Below are 17,059 nucleotides of genomic sequence, written 5' to 3' on the forward strand. Positions count from 1 at the left end.
CTCTCTTACATGCTCACAGTTCATATAATCACTCAATATTTATTTCTATTGGCCCCACGATGTGCTTCTCCTCCCCTTCATTTCTTATCCTTTAGGATGTTTTTGGATGGGAAATAAAGGAGAAGTAGAGGTTGTGCAGTTAAAAATAAAATCTCAAATTTCTTGGGTAGTTCCTCCCACTCCACACCCTTTCCAATATCTATACTTCAATATTTGAAGAAGCTGCTGAGATAAATCAAATAGTGACACGTTGATGGATTTACTTGTGTAAGCAATATGGTTGACATATGGCATTGCTATTTATGAATGACAGCATAAATTGTATTACAAAGTCTATTGCAATAATACTGCAGTTTATTGGAAAGCTGCTTGCCTGTCATCTGTATTCAATCTCTCTGGATATAGTTCGCCTGGGAGCCCAAAGGATAGGTCTTCAGAATAATTAAACACATTCACATAAGCTAATGCCTCCTATTTTTTGTTGTTTGGTTTTGTTTGTTTTGCAGCAGTGGAAACAGTACCATCAGGAAAAGAGGAGACAAGTAAGGACAATTAATTCTCTTCCTTTAGCAAAACCACAACCACTGACTACCACCAATCCAGGGGTAAAGGCCAAGGTGACTGATGGCTTCTATTTTTTCTGAGTCCCTTTTGACAAATACACAAATATTACATCCCTATCACTAAACTGCTGGTGAGCACATATTTTATATAGAGACGTTTTATAAGCCCAGTTACAGAACATTAAATTTTAACTGTAGGAAGAAAATACATTCTTTTGGCAAACTGGAGAGGGTCTTATCCTATCACAACCTCATTGAGCACCCCTGCTTCTTACAAATGGTATTTAAAAGTTACAACATTGGCTGAGATTTTCACAATTTCCCCTTCTTTTACATTACACTTCTCTAAAGCCCTAACAAAGAACTTTTGTTCTAGGTGGGTTTTATAGAGGGGGCTCCCCCACCACACATGTGGTCCTTCATGGGTCAGGGGTCACTCAGCCCAGGAGTGGCTGAGAAGGCAGAATCAAAGGTGCCCTGCAACTTAATATCCTGTTGATGATCTTGTTGAATTTATGAGTCTGTGATACAGATGATGGTGCTGGAATCCTGTGAAATCCTTTTTTTGGGGGGGGCGGGGGTCACTTGTTTGTCTCATTTCTTCTCTCAACTCTTTCCCACTACCCCCATTTCCACCTTCTTCCTTAAGAGGAAAATTAAAAGTTTGAGTGGTGTGGCAACCAAGAGCTTCTGCTTTTCAATGCAAAGGTCAATTTTATTTGCTTGTTCTTTGGCTTTTCCTGTCCAGCAGTGCATGCCTATGTGTGTGTAAGGATACAGAGTGTTCATACATGATGTATTTATGCATAGGTACACAAAACACACCCCATACCAGCAAAAACCTCAGTCAACACTGTTCACAGAGGCCCACAAACCGCAACGAGGTGCTTTGGTGGATGGGCGCTCTGGTGTTTGGCGGGATTTTCTGTTTTTTGAAGACAACCTGAATTCTCCATTGCGCTGCCATTCCCTCTACTTGCGGAGAAATGAACACCGGCCCGCGCGGCCTGGAGCCGGATCCGCTTAAGCCCCGGGCTGCGGCCCAGCCGCACGCCGCCTCCGTAAGATTTCGGAAGCACACTTTTGGGAAACTTACAAAGAAGAGACATGCTTGTCAGATGGAGACAGTTGTGGGTCCTGCGGGCCTGACACTGCCACAGATGGGCCCTTCCAGAAACCTGTTGAAAAACTGAATTCACTCAAACTGTGCACTACACCGCTTGGCCGCTTTTTTCCTTCAGCCAAGGAACCCGAGTCTACTTTTGAGGCAGTAACTCTGAAAGCCTTTCCATGCTTTTTTTTTTTTTCCCTTGTCTCTCTCTCTCTCTCTCTCTCTCTCTCTCTCTCTCTCGCTCTCTCTTCCCTTTCCTTCCTTTAAAAAAAAAAGTGTCATGAAGTAAAGGGGTTTTGCGGTTTGTAGAGAAATAAAGCACTTCTGAGAAGGGACGGCGACGTGACTTTGAACTTGGCTCAGCTCTTCTGTGCCCTGCAGAGAGAGGAGAACTGGAGCCGGGAAAGAATAGTCAGGAGGGCCCAACCCGCGGGGTCTCCGGCGGGAATTAAGGCGTCCGCCCCACCGCCCGGCCGCGCACGGCCCCCGGAATCCGGCGCGAGCGAGCGTCCAGCCGCGCGATCCCCAAACGCGGGCGCAGCAAAAGCGGAATCAAAGCGAAACGAGAGAATGGGTCAAAGAGGAGAGGGAGGGAGGACTGGGGAGGGGTAAGACAGTGGGAAAGGAGGACGACTTGGAAGTCTGATGGCCTGAAAGAAGGAAGGGAAGTGAGGTCTCTGGATGTGCAGGTCTGCTATTCTCACAACCAATCTCCAAGAAAGCACTTTCCTTCGGAAATATTTTTGGAGTAAGCCTTTCCAGGTACTCTCCTCTCGCGCTCCTCTCCCATCCCCATAAAAATTGATGAATAAAACAAACAAGTGTGCAATATAAAAATTGCACTGGGCAATTTTTAATGGATTCAGCGTAGCAGGGCAGCCTTTCCGCCTGAGAAGTTCTCTTTTCTGGCCGCGTCTCTGTCACAGGTCTCTCTAGGTCTAGGGGGCCAGTTTGGCTAGTGCCCTCCGCCCCCTTTTATGCACAGAGAGAGGGGTGTGGAAATGGGAACTTTTCCTCCTTTCAAGAAAGGTGAGAATCTCCACCTTCCAGGCAAACTGCCTTGCTTTCAGACAGGATGCCATAGCCTCCCTCCTTCTTGCACCCCACCCCCACCCCCATGACAGGGAAGACGGGGACGGAGGGAGGGCACTGGGTCCCTTATGCTAGGTGCTACGGCCAGCGCCAACCTGCAGAGACTCGCTTAAGCCGGGAGAGGCTGCCTGAGCCGGCGCAAGAGAGCCCGGGCTCTGCCAGCCATAGTGAGCTAGAGGATTCTTCCCGCGTTTTTGTTGATTTCATTTCAGCATATAATACTGAAAATTGATTATTTCTCTTCGTTTAATTTTATTTCAACTCCTAGGGATTTATAAATAAAAGCAGTTATCCAGTCCAGTCCGGCGAACACTCTCGAAGCGCTGGCCTCAGGCTGTCCTTTTCACACCTCTGCAGCCCCGGGGTCTGCGGTTCCCTCTCTGGTTACCTCGGGAACGCGAGACTTGGGCGGCGGGATAGGAAATGTCCGCAGCGGTCAGCCTGGGCCGCAGGGCTGGCCAGGCGCCGCACGGGAGCAGCCTCGCCGCCGGACCACCGCCCGGGTGGCACTCCCCGCTCCTGGAGAAGGAGTGGATATATATGCTTTCTAGAAGGTTTAAGCCCTGAGGAGTCTGGCGGCTTCTTCTCCCGAGACCCTGAGCCTGACCCGCAGACAAACTCGGGCCTGAGCCTCGCTTGGTCTCGGGCGTTCCCACATTTCCTAGCCCAAGGATGCGGCGGCCCGGCTTCTGGGCATTTAGCCTGAGGGTGACACTGTCTTTAAACGACTTCCAAACAACCCCCTTCCACGCGGGGGTCGCAGCCCAGTGTTTACTGCTGTAATCGGAGCAGGACGCAAGCGGCGGGGGGGGAGCTCAGCGCGTCAAGGGGCGGACGGGGCCGCCGCGGGGGGCGGTGAAGGCGGTGTCTGGGTGGGCGTCCGGAGGGTGGGAAGAAGGGGACTGCCTGGCTTTCTCTGTGCCCACCGTCCTGCACCTGTGGTTTCCATGCCACAGAGCAAGTTTACAAAGGCAGGGGGGAGAGAAGGGAGGGTGCCAAGCGGGCAGCACACCGGCCCTCCCCTCTCCTCGTGGCGCGCTCCAGGCGGGGCCCCGGGCCTGAAACGTCCCGGTGCGCAGAGCCTCCTGCCGGGCGACCCAGCTGCTAGCCACGTCTGGAGCAGCCAGGAGTGCTCGGGCCAGGCGCCCCCGAGGTGTTTGGTGTCCGCTGGGAGCTGCTCGGGTCTCCAGGGAGTCGGTGGCCTACGCGGAAGGACTGCAGCGCTGGGCTGCGTCCCATTCCTGACCCGGCCGAGGACGCCTAGACCTCGCGGCCTGGGCGCACGTCCACGCCACGCTGGACGCCCGGCTCCCGGGAGCGCCGCGGTCGGCCGGGACTAGAAGCCGCCGCGCCGAGCACTCGGGTGAAGCGCGGCAGGATGGCAGGCCGGGCCAGCGGGCACGTTCGGCTGCCGCCCGGGCCGCGAGCAGCTCAGGGGGCGCGGGGACAGAGAGGCGGGCCGGCCGCGGGGCGGGGGCGCGGGATTGACGAGGCCGCGGTGGCCAATCGCGGCCCTGGGACGGCGGGCGGGGCGGGAGCCGCCGTTAAAGGGGCGGTTTGACCGGGGGACCCGGCCTCGAGCTGGAGGGTGGGTGGGTGGGAGGGAGGGAGGCCGGGGCGGGAGACTAGGGGGCGCGGGGGGAGGGGAGAGGAAAAGGAGGAGACAAAAAATACAAAATAAAAGGCTGCTGCTGCGGCGTCGGCGGCGCCCACCGAAATCAACAGAGGAGGTGGCAACGCAGCCCACCGCAGCCGAGCCCAGGGATCCCGCCTGGGCCTCACACTCGCTCTGGCCGCGGACTGCGCTCGGTCCACGCGGCGCGGCCGCTAGTTCCCGGCTCAGCGCCCAGGGCCGAGCGGTGGGAGGGAGAGAGGGAGCGAGAGATCACTTTTTTTATTGTTGTTATTGTTTTTCAGCCCAGCCTCCCCCTCCTCCCCTCCCCCTGCTTGCGTTCTCCCCTCCCACATCCCCCTCCCCCTACTCCCCCGCCTCCTCCTCCGGCACAACTTAAAGAAAGGGGGAGCGTCGGGGCTGCTGCCTTCATCTGGGGGAATTCGTAGCCACTGCAAGTTTACTACGCGAGGCGCAGCCAATGCCAAGCGCCGAGGCCGAGGAGGGCTAAACACTGCGGCCGCCGCGCCGAACAATACCCGCCGCGCGCGGGGCGGCGCGAGCAGGGCCGTGGGGGAGGGAGCTGTAGCCGGAGCGCGCCGTGGAGGACGCGTGGACTCCGCCTGCCGCCCCGGCACTCCCGCCGCGGTCAGGTGGAGACGCTGGTGCGCTGGCTCCGGGCGCCAAGCGCGGAGCTCGCCTCGGTCCTCTCCTCGCCCGCCTGCCTGGTGTGCCCACGGCCGCGGCGCTAAGGCACCGTGGTCCCGCCGCGGCTGTGACTGCATTCTGCCGGCGCTGCTCGGCGCGGCCGGACTCCGGGTCCGCGGGGCGTGCGAGTGAGTGAGTGTGTGCGTGCGCGCACGGGTGCGCGCAGGGGTGGGGGCCGCTGCGCGGTGCTCGCCCCCGGTAGCCCCCCTCTCCTCTCGGCTCCCCACACCTCCCTCCGGCTCCCTCCTCCCGCCCGCCCTCCCCTGCCCTGCTCACCCGCCCCCGCCGCAGCTCCTTTAATACACTTTGGTTCTCCTCCTGGCTTTGGACTCTTCTCCTCCTCCACCTCCTCCTCCTCCTCCCGCGCCTCCTCCGCCGCCGCCGCCTCCTCCTCTTCTTCCTCTCTGCGCCTTCGCTCGGCTCCCGGCCGCCCGAGGCAGATCCAGGCGGCGGCGGAGGCGGCGGGCGCCGGAGAGCTGCTCCCAGGACTGAAGCAGCCGCCACCACCGCCGCCTGCGCCTGGAGCCCGGTGGCCGCCGGACGCACCGCGCGGATCGGGAGCGGGAGTCTAGGCAGCGCGGAGGCGCGGGGCTCGCCTGGGCGGGCGGGCGCTCTGGCCATGCTCCTGGACGCGGGTCCCCAGTTCCCGGCCATCGGGGTGGGCAGCTTCGCGCGCCACCATCACCACTCCGCCGCCGCGGCGGCGGCGGCGGCCGCCGAGATGCAGGACCGTGAACTGAGCCTGGCGGCGGCACAGAACGGCTTCGTTGACTCGGCCGCTGCTCACATGGGAGCCTTCAAGCTCAACCCGGGCGCGCACGAGCTGTCCCCGGGCCAGAGCTCGGCGTTCACGTCGCAGGGCCCCGGCGCCTACCCCGGCTCTGCTGCAGCTGCTGCTGCGGCCGCAGCGCTCGGGCCCCACGCTGCGCACGTTGGCTCCTACTCTGGGCCGCCCTTCAACTCCACCCGGGATTTCCTGTTCCGCAGCCGCGGCTTCGGGGACTCGGCGCCAGGTGGCGGGCAGCATGGGCTGTTCGGACCGGGCGCGGGCGGCCTACACCATGCGCACTCGGACGCGCAGGGCCACCTCCTCTTCCCCGGCCTGCCAGAGCAGCACGGGCCGCACAGCTCGCAGAATGTGCTCAACGGGCAGATGCGCCTCGGGCTGCCTGGAGAGGTGTTCGGGCGCTCGGAGCAATACCGCCAGGTGGCCAGCCCGCGGACCGACCCCTACTCGGCGGCGCAACTCCACAACCAGTACGGCCCCATGAATATGAACATGGGTATGAACATGGCAGCAGCGGCGGCCCACCACCACCACCATCATCACCACCACCCCGGTGCCTTTTTCCGCTACATGCGGCAGCAGTGCATCAAGCAGGAGCTCATCTGCAAATGGATCGACCCCGAGCAGCTGAGCAACCCCAAGAAGAGCTGCAACAAAACTTTCAGCACCATGCACGAGCTGGTGACCCACGTCTCCGTGGAGCACGTCGGCGGCCCGGAGCAGAGCAACCACGTCTGCTTCTGGGAGGAGTGTCCGCGAGAGGGCAAGCCCTTCAAGGCCAAATACAAACTGGTCAACCACATCCGCGTGCACACAGGCGAGAAACCCTTCCCCTGCCCCTTCCCGGGCTGCGGCAAGGTCTTCGCGCGCTCCGAGAACCTCAAGATCCACAAAAGGACCCACACAGGTAACCGCGGTCTGGGACAGGGACCAGGTGCGGAGGGGAGACACGCACAGGCAGAGGGGCTGTGGGTGCCGACGTTGGGTGCAGACCGCCAGCGGGGGCCCTGGGATGGGAGGTGTTTTTTTGCATCTACGAGAGAGCCAGCCGCTTGTTTTTGTTGGAGGGTGAAAGAATATTATCAGGCTGGATTTTTCCATGTGCGGAAATCGAGTTTTAAATGATCAGCCTCACATCAAATGTATGCTTCGGTCATGCAGTTGCTTGGTTTGCTCAGCCCCGGTTAATAATTTCCGTTCTAAGTAGAAAGCACAAAATAAAACTGCTCTCTAATTCGGTGCCCGGGAAGCGAGCCTAGAGAGGATTTTGCCAGCTTGTCTGAATGTGCTTTTCTGCTCAGAGTGTCTGTCTGTTTGAGTGGTTTGTGTGTTTTCCCACTTCTTTCACTCGTGGTCCAAACGCCCTTCCCGGGACTGTTTCGCATTAAATGAGACTGGTGTGAGCCGAAGCTGTAATGCATTTCTCATTTTTAAAGTGTTTTTAAAGCCCGTTCCGGGTGGGTCGCAGGGACTTTACGGTGGTTTCGCAGCAATTTGTGAAATTCTCTAATGGGCACCAGAGGGTTTGCGATTCCCAACTTGGACCCAGGTCAGCTAGAGCCCCAGGCAGCGCGGCCCCGCAGGGGGATCGCGTGAGAAGAGAGCTGAAAAAGAACGCGCCTCCTGCCTCATAGATTATTCATCTATGACCAGGTCTCAGCCAAAATCGTGCCAGACGATTTCCTAAAAGAAAGCCAAATGTTTTAGCAACTTCCCCCGTCAATATTTACTCCGAAGTGGGGATGCGCCAGCGGCCTATTGTTCTCTTCCGGGGAGGGAGGGAGCAGAGGTGCTAGACAAGCTTTTAACAAGGTTTAAAATTTGAGAAATTTATTTGCATGAAATGCTTGCTTTTGAGTCCTGTGTCTGAGCGGATGTCTTTAAGAAACAATTTAGGTGCTAATGGAATTTAACGTTAAATGATCCCCTTTCCAAGTGGAACGAGGTTTGAGTTCTCACACCTCTAAATGACTCCAAGCATTTGGAATTCTGGCAACCGGATGCAGGGACCGCCAGAAAATTAAACGAGGAGGTTTTGAAAGGCTTTTCTGACTTCCCCAACCCTCACTTACCAGCTTGTGCCTCTCCGCAATCACTAGATGCTGCCTTATCTCTAGTATTTACCTTTCATTCAACTTATTCTTTAAAGACTGGAGGTGAGACTAGAATTGTGGTTAATTCCATTTGCAGAATTTTGGATGGAAAATACTGGCTCAGTCACTCTCCACAGCCCGGCCCCTAAACAACACGTAGCAACTCCAAATGTAATTGCTTACTGGCCCTGGCGCGAAACCGACAGCAGCCCAGCAGCCTGTGTGATTTTGATAATGCCCCAAATATTTTGTCATAATAACAGCTTCTCTGTGGCGAGACCAACTTGTTAGAAGCTGCAAATCCAAGAAGCCCTCTAGAAAGGCAGGCAGGGCCAGGAGCTACCCACATTCCTGAGAAATTTGAGGAGATGGGCGTCAGCCTGGGAGAAAGTAAAATATTAAATAAATGAGCGGGACTGTCGGGCGAGAAGGCGGTTAATTTGATCTCGGTTCTGCCACAGAGGGGATTGGATTGGTTTAAGGGACTCAGCCCCCTCAGGCCCTTCTCCCTCGCCGCGGCCCAGCCCCCCACGGCCCAGGGCTCAGCAGGCTCTGGGTGTCTGCAGCCAGCGCCGGTGTTTGCCTTCCACAGGAGAGAAGCCGTTCCAGTGTGAGTTTGAGGGCTGCGACCGGCGCTTCGCCAACAGCAGCGACAGGAAGAAGCACATGCACGTCCACACCTCCGATAAGCCCTATCTCTGCAAGATGTGTGACAAGTCCTACACGCACCCTAGCTCGCTGCGGAAGCACATGAAGGTACCACCGCGGCGGCCGGGAGGAGGGCGAGGCACCGGGGCAGCACTGGTCTGGACCACCTCAGCGGGCCTGGGAGGGTCCCCAGGGGTCGGGGTGGCGATGGGGACCTTTGTGGGGGTGCTTTCCCCCAGGGGCCCGGCCCCACAGCAGCTGCACTCACACCCAGTCCCCTCTGGTCCCCCCTCCCGGCTTTTGTCTTGCAGGTCCATGAGTCCTCCCCGCAGGGCTCTGAATCCTCCCCAGCTGCCAGCTCTGGCTACGAGTCGTCGACGCCTCCGGGGCTGGTGTCCCCCAGCTCCGAGCCCCAGAGCAGCTCCAATCTGTCCCCAGCGGCGGCAGCAGCAGCGGCGGCGGCTGCGGCGGCGGCGGCCGCGGTGTCCGCGGTACACCGGGGCGGAGGTTCGGGGAGTGGCGGCGCGGGAGGCGGTTCGGGTGGCGGCAGCGGCGGGGGCGGCGGCGGGGCAGGCGGTGGGGGCGGCGGCAGCTCTGGCGGGGGCAGCGGGACAGCTGGGGGCCACAGCGGCCTCTCCTCCAACTTCAATGAATGGTACGTGTGAGGGATCGGGCCTCTCTCCACTCCCTGTTCCCACCCCAGCGCAGCGACCCTCCCCGCAGCTAGCAGCGAGGGCACCTTGTGATCATGTTGTTAAAATTACGAATCTGATTTTTATGATGATGAAAATTTTACCAGCAGAAGGATTTTTAAAACTTTTTTTAAAAAAATAATAATCTAGGCATGAAGAGCAAAAATATCCCTTCCGGAGTCTTTGAAGCTGAAAATATAAAACAAATAAAAAATAAAAAAATAAAAACCCACAAAAATGTTGACCCAAACCTCCCTGCTAACCTCCATGCCCACGTTCTTTCCCACCCTGTTCCCAGTCTTCTGACAAACTGTGTACATAGCGGACTCCTCCTTTCTTCTCCGAGGTGGTTTTAATGGCTTTTTGGTGTATAGAAGTTTGTCCATTTGTAAAACTCCGGATTGCCTTCCTCCCCGACTTCCTCCCCTTCCCTTCCCCAAAGTGATGGGCTTTCTCTTCTCTTTTTTAGTTTACCCGGTTTCTTTTTAAGTAATGTGGAAGAAAATGGTTTATTTTGTATTGTGGTATTGAATATTGTGTTCCTTTTTATGAGGCAACCTGATTGTAAACTTCATGTAACTATAGACTGGAAAAAAACCGAGCCGTGCCAAAGTCGCCCTTCTGTTTCTTCAACACACTGACCCATAGCACACACATACACACCACCACCACCAACGCTTGTGAATGTATTTTTCTGTTAGCTGGGTTTACATGTGATGTTGTAGTGCTTTTGCAAGTTCAATTTGTTAGTTCCTGTATGAAAGATTGTGGGGGGGAAATAAACGTCGTGCCGTTAGCTTTTTCCGTAATAACACCCTTCCTTCTGTAAATACCCGTTACCATATTTATCCATTTGTAATTAAATTATGGTATTAACTTGCTACAGAGGAAACAATATTTATAAAGAATGTTTCTTAACTATAAATATGTACAATTGTGGGCATAAACTGTTTCAAGATTTTTTATTTGAAGGTTTTAAGTGGTTTGATCATTTCTTGTGATGTTTTGAGAGTAATGCATACAGAAATATAATAAAATGTGTTGAAACTGCATGAACATACTATTTTTTCTAGCAAAGTTATTAAAGAAAATGGGGAAAGAGGCAGCTGAGGATTGACTTGGGTAGCAGTAGCGAGCCTGAATGGGCGGGTGGCACATGCATTCTGGGGAGGAAGGTGTGTTTCTGCATAGAAAACAAGCCAAAGCGCCCCTTTGGCAGAAGGTCTCAAAATTATTTTCTTTGTCCTTTGTTTAATAGCTGAGAGTGAATTAAATTTTTGGAAAGCCCCTGTGAGGAATGGCGGCAGGAACCTTCAGAGCTTCTAATGGCTCCATTATCTGAGGGAATGCCTTTCTTTCTTTCAGCTATTTGGGCTGGATTTAAGAGCACTAAACATTTCCTTATTCTTTGTTTGCCCCCTTTCCTGCCCCCTTTCCTCTCCCTCCCTCTGAAAAGCTGAGGTACAGTTATTTTTAATTACACATTTAAAACTGAGCAGAGTACTTTCTTTTTGAACTTGGCCTAATGATTATAGTTTAAGAGCCCGTGTGTACCAAAAGTTGCTTGAAATTTTAAGCAGAGAAATCCTGCTGAAGCAAAGCGGCTGTGTGCCAACAAGCAGGATGGTCCAGGCAAGGTGATAAATAGGCTACATTTTGATCTTCTTGGGGGAGGAGAATAGATAGGAAAGGAACAAACCATTAGCCCCCCCAAAAAAGAGAACCTCTTGAAGAATTCAGTAAAAATAAAATAGAATAAGGTATCAACATAAAATTGCTAGGTGGAAGTGAGGGAGCCAGACCCCCGGCCACCAGCTTTTCTCCTAGGTTTATAGCCTTGCTACCTCCCCCGCAGGAGCTATTAAGAGTTTTCAAACAAGATACTCAAAGGAAGAAGGCAAAAATAATTTTAATAACCAAAGAGTAGGGATGGGGAAGATTATTTTTAAATTTCTAAGCCATCAAAATACCTCCATCTCCCAGTAGCTCCAAGAGGCCTTGGGCAGTGGTGGAGCTCCCCCCCTCCAGCCCCCCCCCACCAGCGGGGAAAAGACTTGGGTGGCAGCAGCGACACCTCCAGAGGGTCGCCCAGCACCGCCACAGAGACGGAGAGCGCGGGTGGCTGCGGTGGCTGCGGCTGCGGCTGCCCGGCTCTCCTTTCCCTCCTGCCTGGAATGAGCCTCCGGGCCAGGCTGGCCAGGCCTGAGGGGCGCTTGGGGAGAGCGGGCAGCCCTGACCTCCTAGAGGTCACACTACCTGTTCAATGAGGAGGAAAGGCGTCCAGCCTGGGGGTGGGGTGGGGGTGCCACCAGAGGGTGACAGATGCCGGGCTCGCCTTCCCCAGTGGCTCTTCGAACTGCCCAAGCGCCATCTCCTGAAGCAATCAGACCCCTATTAAAATCAAATTTATAACCCCTAATATATTAGGCGAAATTATTAAAATAATTGGCATATGTTACTGATCCTTGGGAGAGTTCATTGAGCACATTGTAAGCTGTGATGAAAATCGTTTAGGGTTTTCCAAAGCCCCCTCTCCCCCATAGGAGGACGAAGGAGTCAAATGAAATATTTGTCATAACTTGTGCAAGAATAAAAAGGCCTATTGGAAATGTTTCAACTTTAATTTTTTTTTTTTTTTTTTTTGGTGGAAATTGGTTTTGAGAGAAGTCCCAAATCTAAGGAGAAGGACAAGATGGGAGTGAGGAGGGCAACTTTACCATGGGGCTTGAGGCTTTTCTTCCCATCTGGGGAAGAAGGAAAACGGCGAGAAAGACGTGGCCGAGCTCACAGCATTTAGTTGGTTCGATTGCTTCCCTCAACTCAAAGTCCGAGAGCCGCCCGAGGCCCCTTCGGGTCCGGGGGCGCTGATCCTAGTTTTCAGCAGAAAAGTAAAATATGAAGCAGGCAGATCCCAGCCCGGGAGTGGTCTCCGAGTCCACCCTAGGACTTGCGGAGCGGGAGGGAGCCGCCTTCCCTCGAAAGGGCTCCCAGTTCCCGGTCCCTCGCTTCACAAGGCTTTGTCCAAACAAGTCACGGATCCAACAAGGTGGTCCAGTCTCTCTCCCTTTCGCCTTTCTCTTCTGCCCTTCTAATCCCAAGGACTGGATGAAGGAGAGGGGAGATGGCAGTAGTGTAGAAGTGTCAAGATGTGAAAATTGCTCAACTGAGAACGCACGCAGGGCTCGCGGCCCAACAGCCTGCACTGCATTCAGGCGCCTGGGCCTGGGCCTGGGGGTGGGGGTGGGGGTGGGGGGGACGGGCGTCCTCCCCCAACCCCACCCCGGACCTGAACGCTAACCTGCTCTTGCCTTGACTCCAGAGACACAAAACTGAAGCCAGCCCTCTCCGCTCGCTGGGACCCTGCACTGCACTGCGCTGCGCTGCGGGTCGCCGCCCGCAGGGAGGCCCAACTTGCAGCGGCCGCAGCACGATTTCTGCCAGCCGCCGCCTTCAACTTGAACTTCAGTGCGCTCAGAGCGGCTTCCTTTGCCCTCCGCTCCATCCACCACCTAAGAACTCTCCTCAGCGCGAGGGTCGCTTTATCTGGAGGCATCTGGAGGCCCCTCGGGAGGTCCGTCATTATTATTATTAATTATCGTGATCCTCACTGCATTATTAATGCCCAGGATGATAACTAGCATCGGTATCAGCTTTCCCTGGTTCAGTGATATCCCACGAAATTCGGGGCGGGGAGACGGTTACTTCAGGATCAGAGGCCGCGTCGATTTTCCTCGGGGCGTAGGCAAGGGGAGGCTGCTGGGGCCAAGGCCGGGCTGCACGCGGGGGAAGAAACTCATTCTAGGCCCCACAGGCCCATCCCAAGCTGCCTGGCGCTCTTCCCTAGGCCGGCACCTTCGCTCTTCCTCTTCCCAACCCCCTAGCCCCTTTGTCTCTTTTTCAGACGGATGTTTTCAGTCTCAAGTGGTTTTATTTTCCGCACAAAACCCTGAGATCAAGGGCAGATCACAGACTGTACCGGAGGCTCGGGTTTCCCTGGACTCCGTGCTATTCTGCATCCCAGGGTTGGCTGGGAAGGAAGGCCTGGGCCGGAGAGGTGACGGGTCTCCAGGTCCGCAGGCTGGGGGTGGGGGGGCTGGGGGAGTTGGGGGTATGTGTGTCCTGGTAGGTCCCTGGTGAGCTCACCCGTGGCATCAGGGACCCATGGAAACCCACCAGGCGCCCACCAGGGACACTCGGGTCCTACCCTCTCCCACACTACTCCACCGAACTGATCGGAAGGGCGCACTAGGCCTGCTTCCAAGGGCTGAGCGATCAAGGCCTCAAAATCACACTCCGTCAAGACTTGGTTGGACCTTTGGGTAGGTTTTTTTCACTTTAGCAGGCACGTGTCCCGGAAAGAGGTCCTTGAAACCCAAAGCAAGGGTTCAATAATGATTTGTGGATTGATGGTTATAGTCTGATATCACTCTGGTTCCACAGAAACTTGGAGCTCCTTGGCCCACTGTCACCCCCAGGAGACCGAAATGAACCGTTTCTATTTTTAACTGGCAACTGAGAACAGGGCAGGAAGAAGTTCCCCTCCACTTCCCCCTTCCGGACCCCAGATCATAGCTGGGTTTTTATTTTAGGGGGAAAAAAAACGAAGGTCTTTCCAGACTGGATACAGTGGTTGGGCAAAAACCAACAGGCTAGTCCGGTGGGGTGCCTGAGCACGAAAAGGCCTCTATGGCCGTTTGAATCGGGTGTTGCAAATGAGAACTCTGTAAGCCATAACCAGTGCAGCCAGAGGGTCTGAGTTCACGGTCAAGGCTGTGGTCGACTAGGTCCAGCGAGTCCAGGCCTCGCCCCGCCCCTGAGCTGCCACAGCCAAGATCCCCGGCGGGGAACTCGAGACCAGGGTCCTCCCACTCCTGCCCCGCCCCAACGGTCCGAGAATTCTTGGTCCTGGGGCCACCTCGTCGCTCTCCCAAGTTTCTCTTTTGTTCCCAGGGACCAACGAGCTTTTGAAAAGGTGACACCTTGCTTCGCCTTCTCCTGCTCTAGGCCCTGCCCTCGTCCGGCATCCCTCCTGCCCCACGAAGCGAGACGAGGCTCAGCACAGCTGTCTGTCAGAGTGGCGGGGGCGGGGGTTCCCCTGTTTGCGTGTGTGCGCGCGCGCACACACACACCGACACACTCACACCATATGCTCACACATCCTCACCTCCTACGGCTTCCGCACCTCCTAGCCACGGGCTCGCGTGAGTGGGAAGGACCTGAGGCTGCAGAAATGGGGGTGAATGTGGGCAGCAGGAGACGCTCCCCGCATCTCTCCCCCCACCCATTCCTACCTCCCCCAGCCCTTTCTAGCGTTGCCTTGGAGGCGGCAGGACCTGCCCTGCGCTCTCAACCCAGTTCGGCCTTGGAGGGTCCTCCGCCCGGGCGGCACTCCCCAGGCCCGCACCGGAGCCACTGGAGTGGGACTGGGCTGAGCCGGGCTCCCAGCAGTCAAGTCTCCCAGGCCCACTCCCAGGGGCTTCGAGAGGCCAGGCGGCCCCATCTGCCCGCGTGCCCTGCAGGCCTTCGGGTGTAGGGAGTGGGGCGCCCCCTCACCTCCCAGGAAATCTGGAGTGAGGGAAGAGCTGCCTGGCCCCCGCGTCCCCAAAACCTGGTCTCAACCTCTGCCTTTCCCAACCTCCCGGAGCCAGGTTTCTGTCTGTCCTAGAGGCCAAGCCAGTGGCCCCGGGGAGCAGAAAGGGGCTCAGAGCTGCTAGAGAAGGTGGGGGGTAGAAATAATAATGATGTTAATAATGTCAGAGATAACCATCGCAGTTAAAGTTCAGCGACTGGGCTGCTCGGCGGAGGCCGGCGGAGACCTACAGAGGCTCCTGACTGGCAGAGCTGGAGGTGGGCTTGGGGTCCTCTTATGTTGCCCCCGCCCCTCGCCAAAGCCCCCTAAACTTCGGGTCTGGAACCAGGCCGAGCCAGCAAGGGCCTGCCAGGAGCCCCGCCGGAGCCTCCCGCTGCAGCCAGGCTGCTTCTTGTTCTTTTCTTTCTCTTGGCCCACCGGGCCCACAGTGGTCAGGGTGGCCGAGTGTGGTTTCCCGAAACTCTGGCGTCGGCTGGGTCTGCGTGCCCCTGGCCGGGTCTCCACCCCCGGGCCTGTCTCCCGGCCTCTGCCCGCCAGCCGGTGAATGGTGGATTTAATGAGCGCCTGTGCGGCGTTGGCCAGCGGTTCTGAAGATGCGCTGACCTGGAGGGAGGGCGCGAAAGGTCAGGCGCACGCCGGGCCCAACTTGGGCTCCTCCCAGGCCCATGCTGCTCGGATATTGATCCTGGGAGAAAGATAAACAGAAAAGCTGGACATTCAGTCATGAATACTAATGAGCCAGGATAGGGGTTTTAATTGCTGTGGACTTCCTTTTTCCAGTTAATCCTTATTGCAAACTTCGCTGGAGTCAGCTTTCTCCAGCCTCCTCCTCCTCATATTTTCCTGTGAAATGCCCAGGCGAAAGAGACCTGTGTCAACTTGACTTTGTCCTCCTCGAGATGCCCGTGTGAGCTCGAGAGCCCACAGCCCGTGTTTCCAGTGTGGCTCTGTTTACTAATTATGGAAATATAGGGCTCCTATAAAATAAATTGTTTCAGTGTGGCTTTGGCGAGTCTGCTTCTTGACTTCTTCACCCTTATTGTTTCAAAGACTTCGTGTGTCCTTGGCCTTTAAACTTCCTCTTGACAATTGCATCTTTTCTCCCGCCACGGAGGCTTCTACTCCAAACCGTGCACTCTGTCCCCAGACGTTCACGTTTCTCAGTCTCCAGGACTTGGCACTGGCTTTGCCAACCGCAGTGTCTAAGTATTTCGACCTAGCAGTGAATTTTTAGGCAAGCTAATTTACCACGTAACATAAATTTTGTGGTTTCTCTGGTACCTATAAGCAGCAGTGTAATATGAGACAGCAATCTAAAAGAATTGTCAGAAAGATTTCTGCCTCCATTCTTGATATGCATTTGATAACTTACCTATAATCATTTTTATTAAAATAAACCCATTCCTGAATTGACTTTTTTCTTGAAACTGCATAAGTCGACTGTAAATCCTATAAAGTAGTTTCAACTGTGTGATCAGGAGAGAAAAAAATATATAAACCTATTTTTGTGACAATGTAGAAATGTGTTGAAACCCAAGCCAGAAAAAAAAAATCAGCTGTGCTAGAATAATTTCCAATATTATTCTGATCCTTAAAGTTTTGGACAAAATAAGCCTGTATTTCACTTCATTGCCAATAGGTCCCAGTACTGAAGTCTCCTGAGGATGCTGTTTCACTTACACTTTTCAGTCCAAACTTTTTTTTTCTTTGCACAATGATTTATTATGTAGGTAATTTTAGGGGATACAGTTTACAGCTTGAATTATTAGACTGAACACCTCTGGCTGACACCACGACGCCTTTTTTTTCTGCCTGCAGCTGTGAGTCACAACCCCATTTTCATACCCAACCGCTGCACATTCCTTCACAATGTATACTTCCTTCTTGCAAAGATCAAACATGCTTTGGTCAAAGTGTTTATTTTAAAATACAGGAAAATTAAAACTAAACACAGCTCTACTGAAAAATCCCCAAATGTATCATATTTTCCTCCTCCTGTGCCCACAAAAAAAGAAGTAACAAATTGCACCACTTTTTGGAATAAAAATTTGAATTGAAGGAGAACACACAGGCACATACAGACATAGTGTTCATTTTAGCATTGAAATACACCAGAAAACCTCCCACTTTCATTTATATTTGGATTCCTGTTTTGATGGCTTG

The 17,059-nt window shown here is 54.8% G+C and overlaps 1 protein-coding gene across 2 annotated transcripts; it reads left to right on the forward strand.

Moving 5' to 3' along the window:
• Positions 1-4,733: 4,733 nt before the first annotated feature.
• ZIC2 (Zic family member 2) lies at positions 4,734-10,362 on the forward strand. 2 transcript variants are annotated; one of them, XM_032246157.1, is made up of 3 exons: positions 4,734-6,780; positions 8,559-8,722; positions 8,889-9,095. In XM_032246157.1, the coding sequence occupies exons 1-3, from the start codon at positions 5,706-5,708 to the stop codon at positions 8,931-8,933; spliced, it is 1,284 nt and encodes a 427-aa protein (XP_032102048.1). In that variant the 5' UTR covers positions 4,734-5,705; the 3' UTR covers positions 8,934-9,095. The 2 variants fall into 2 exon arrangements, with proteins under 2 accessions (XP_032102048.1, XP_032102047.1); XM_032246156.1 differs by having other exon boundaries at positions 5,309-6,780; positions 8,926-10,362.
• The last annotated feature ends 6,697 nt before the right edge of the window (positions 10,363-17,059 follow it).

Source organism: Sapajus apella, unplaced genomic scaffold (assembly GCF_009761245.1).
Source record: "Sapajus apella isolate SASKATOON/1434 unplaced genomic scaffold, GSC_monkey_1.0 scaffold60, whole genome shotgun sequence".
NCBI classification, from domain to species: domain Eukaryota; kingdom Metazoa; phylum Chordata; class Mammalia; order Primates; family Cebidae; genus Sapajus; species Sapajus apella.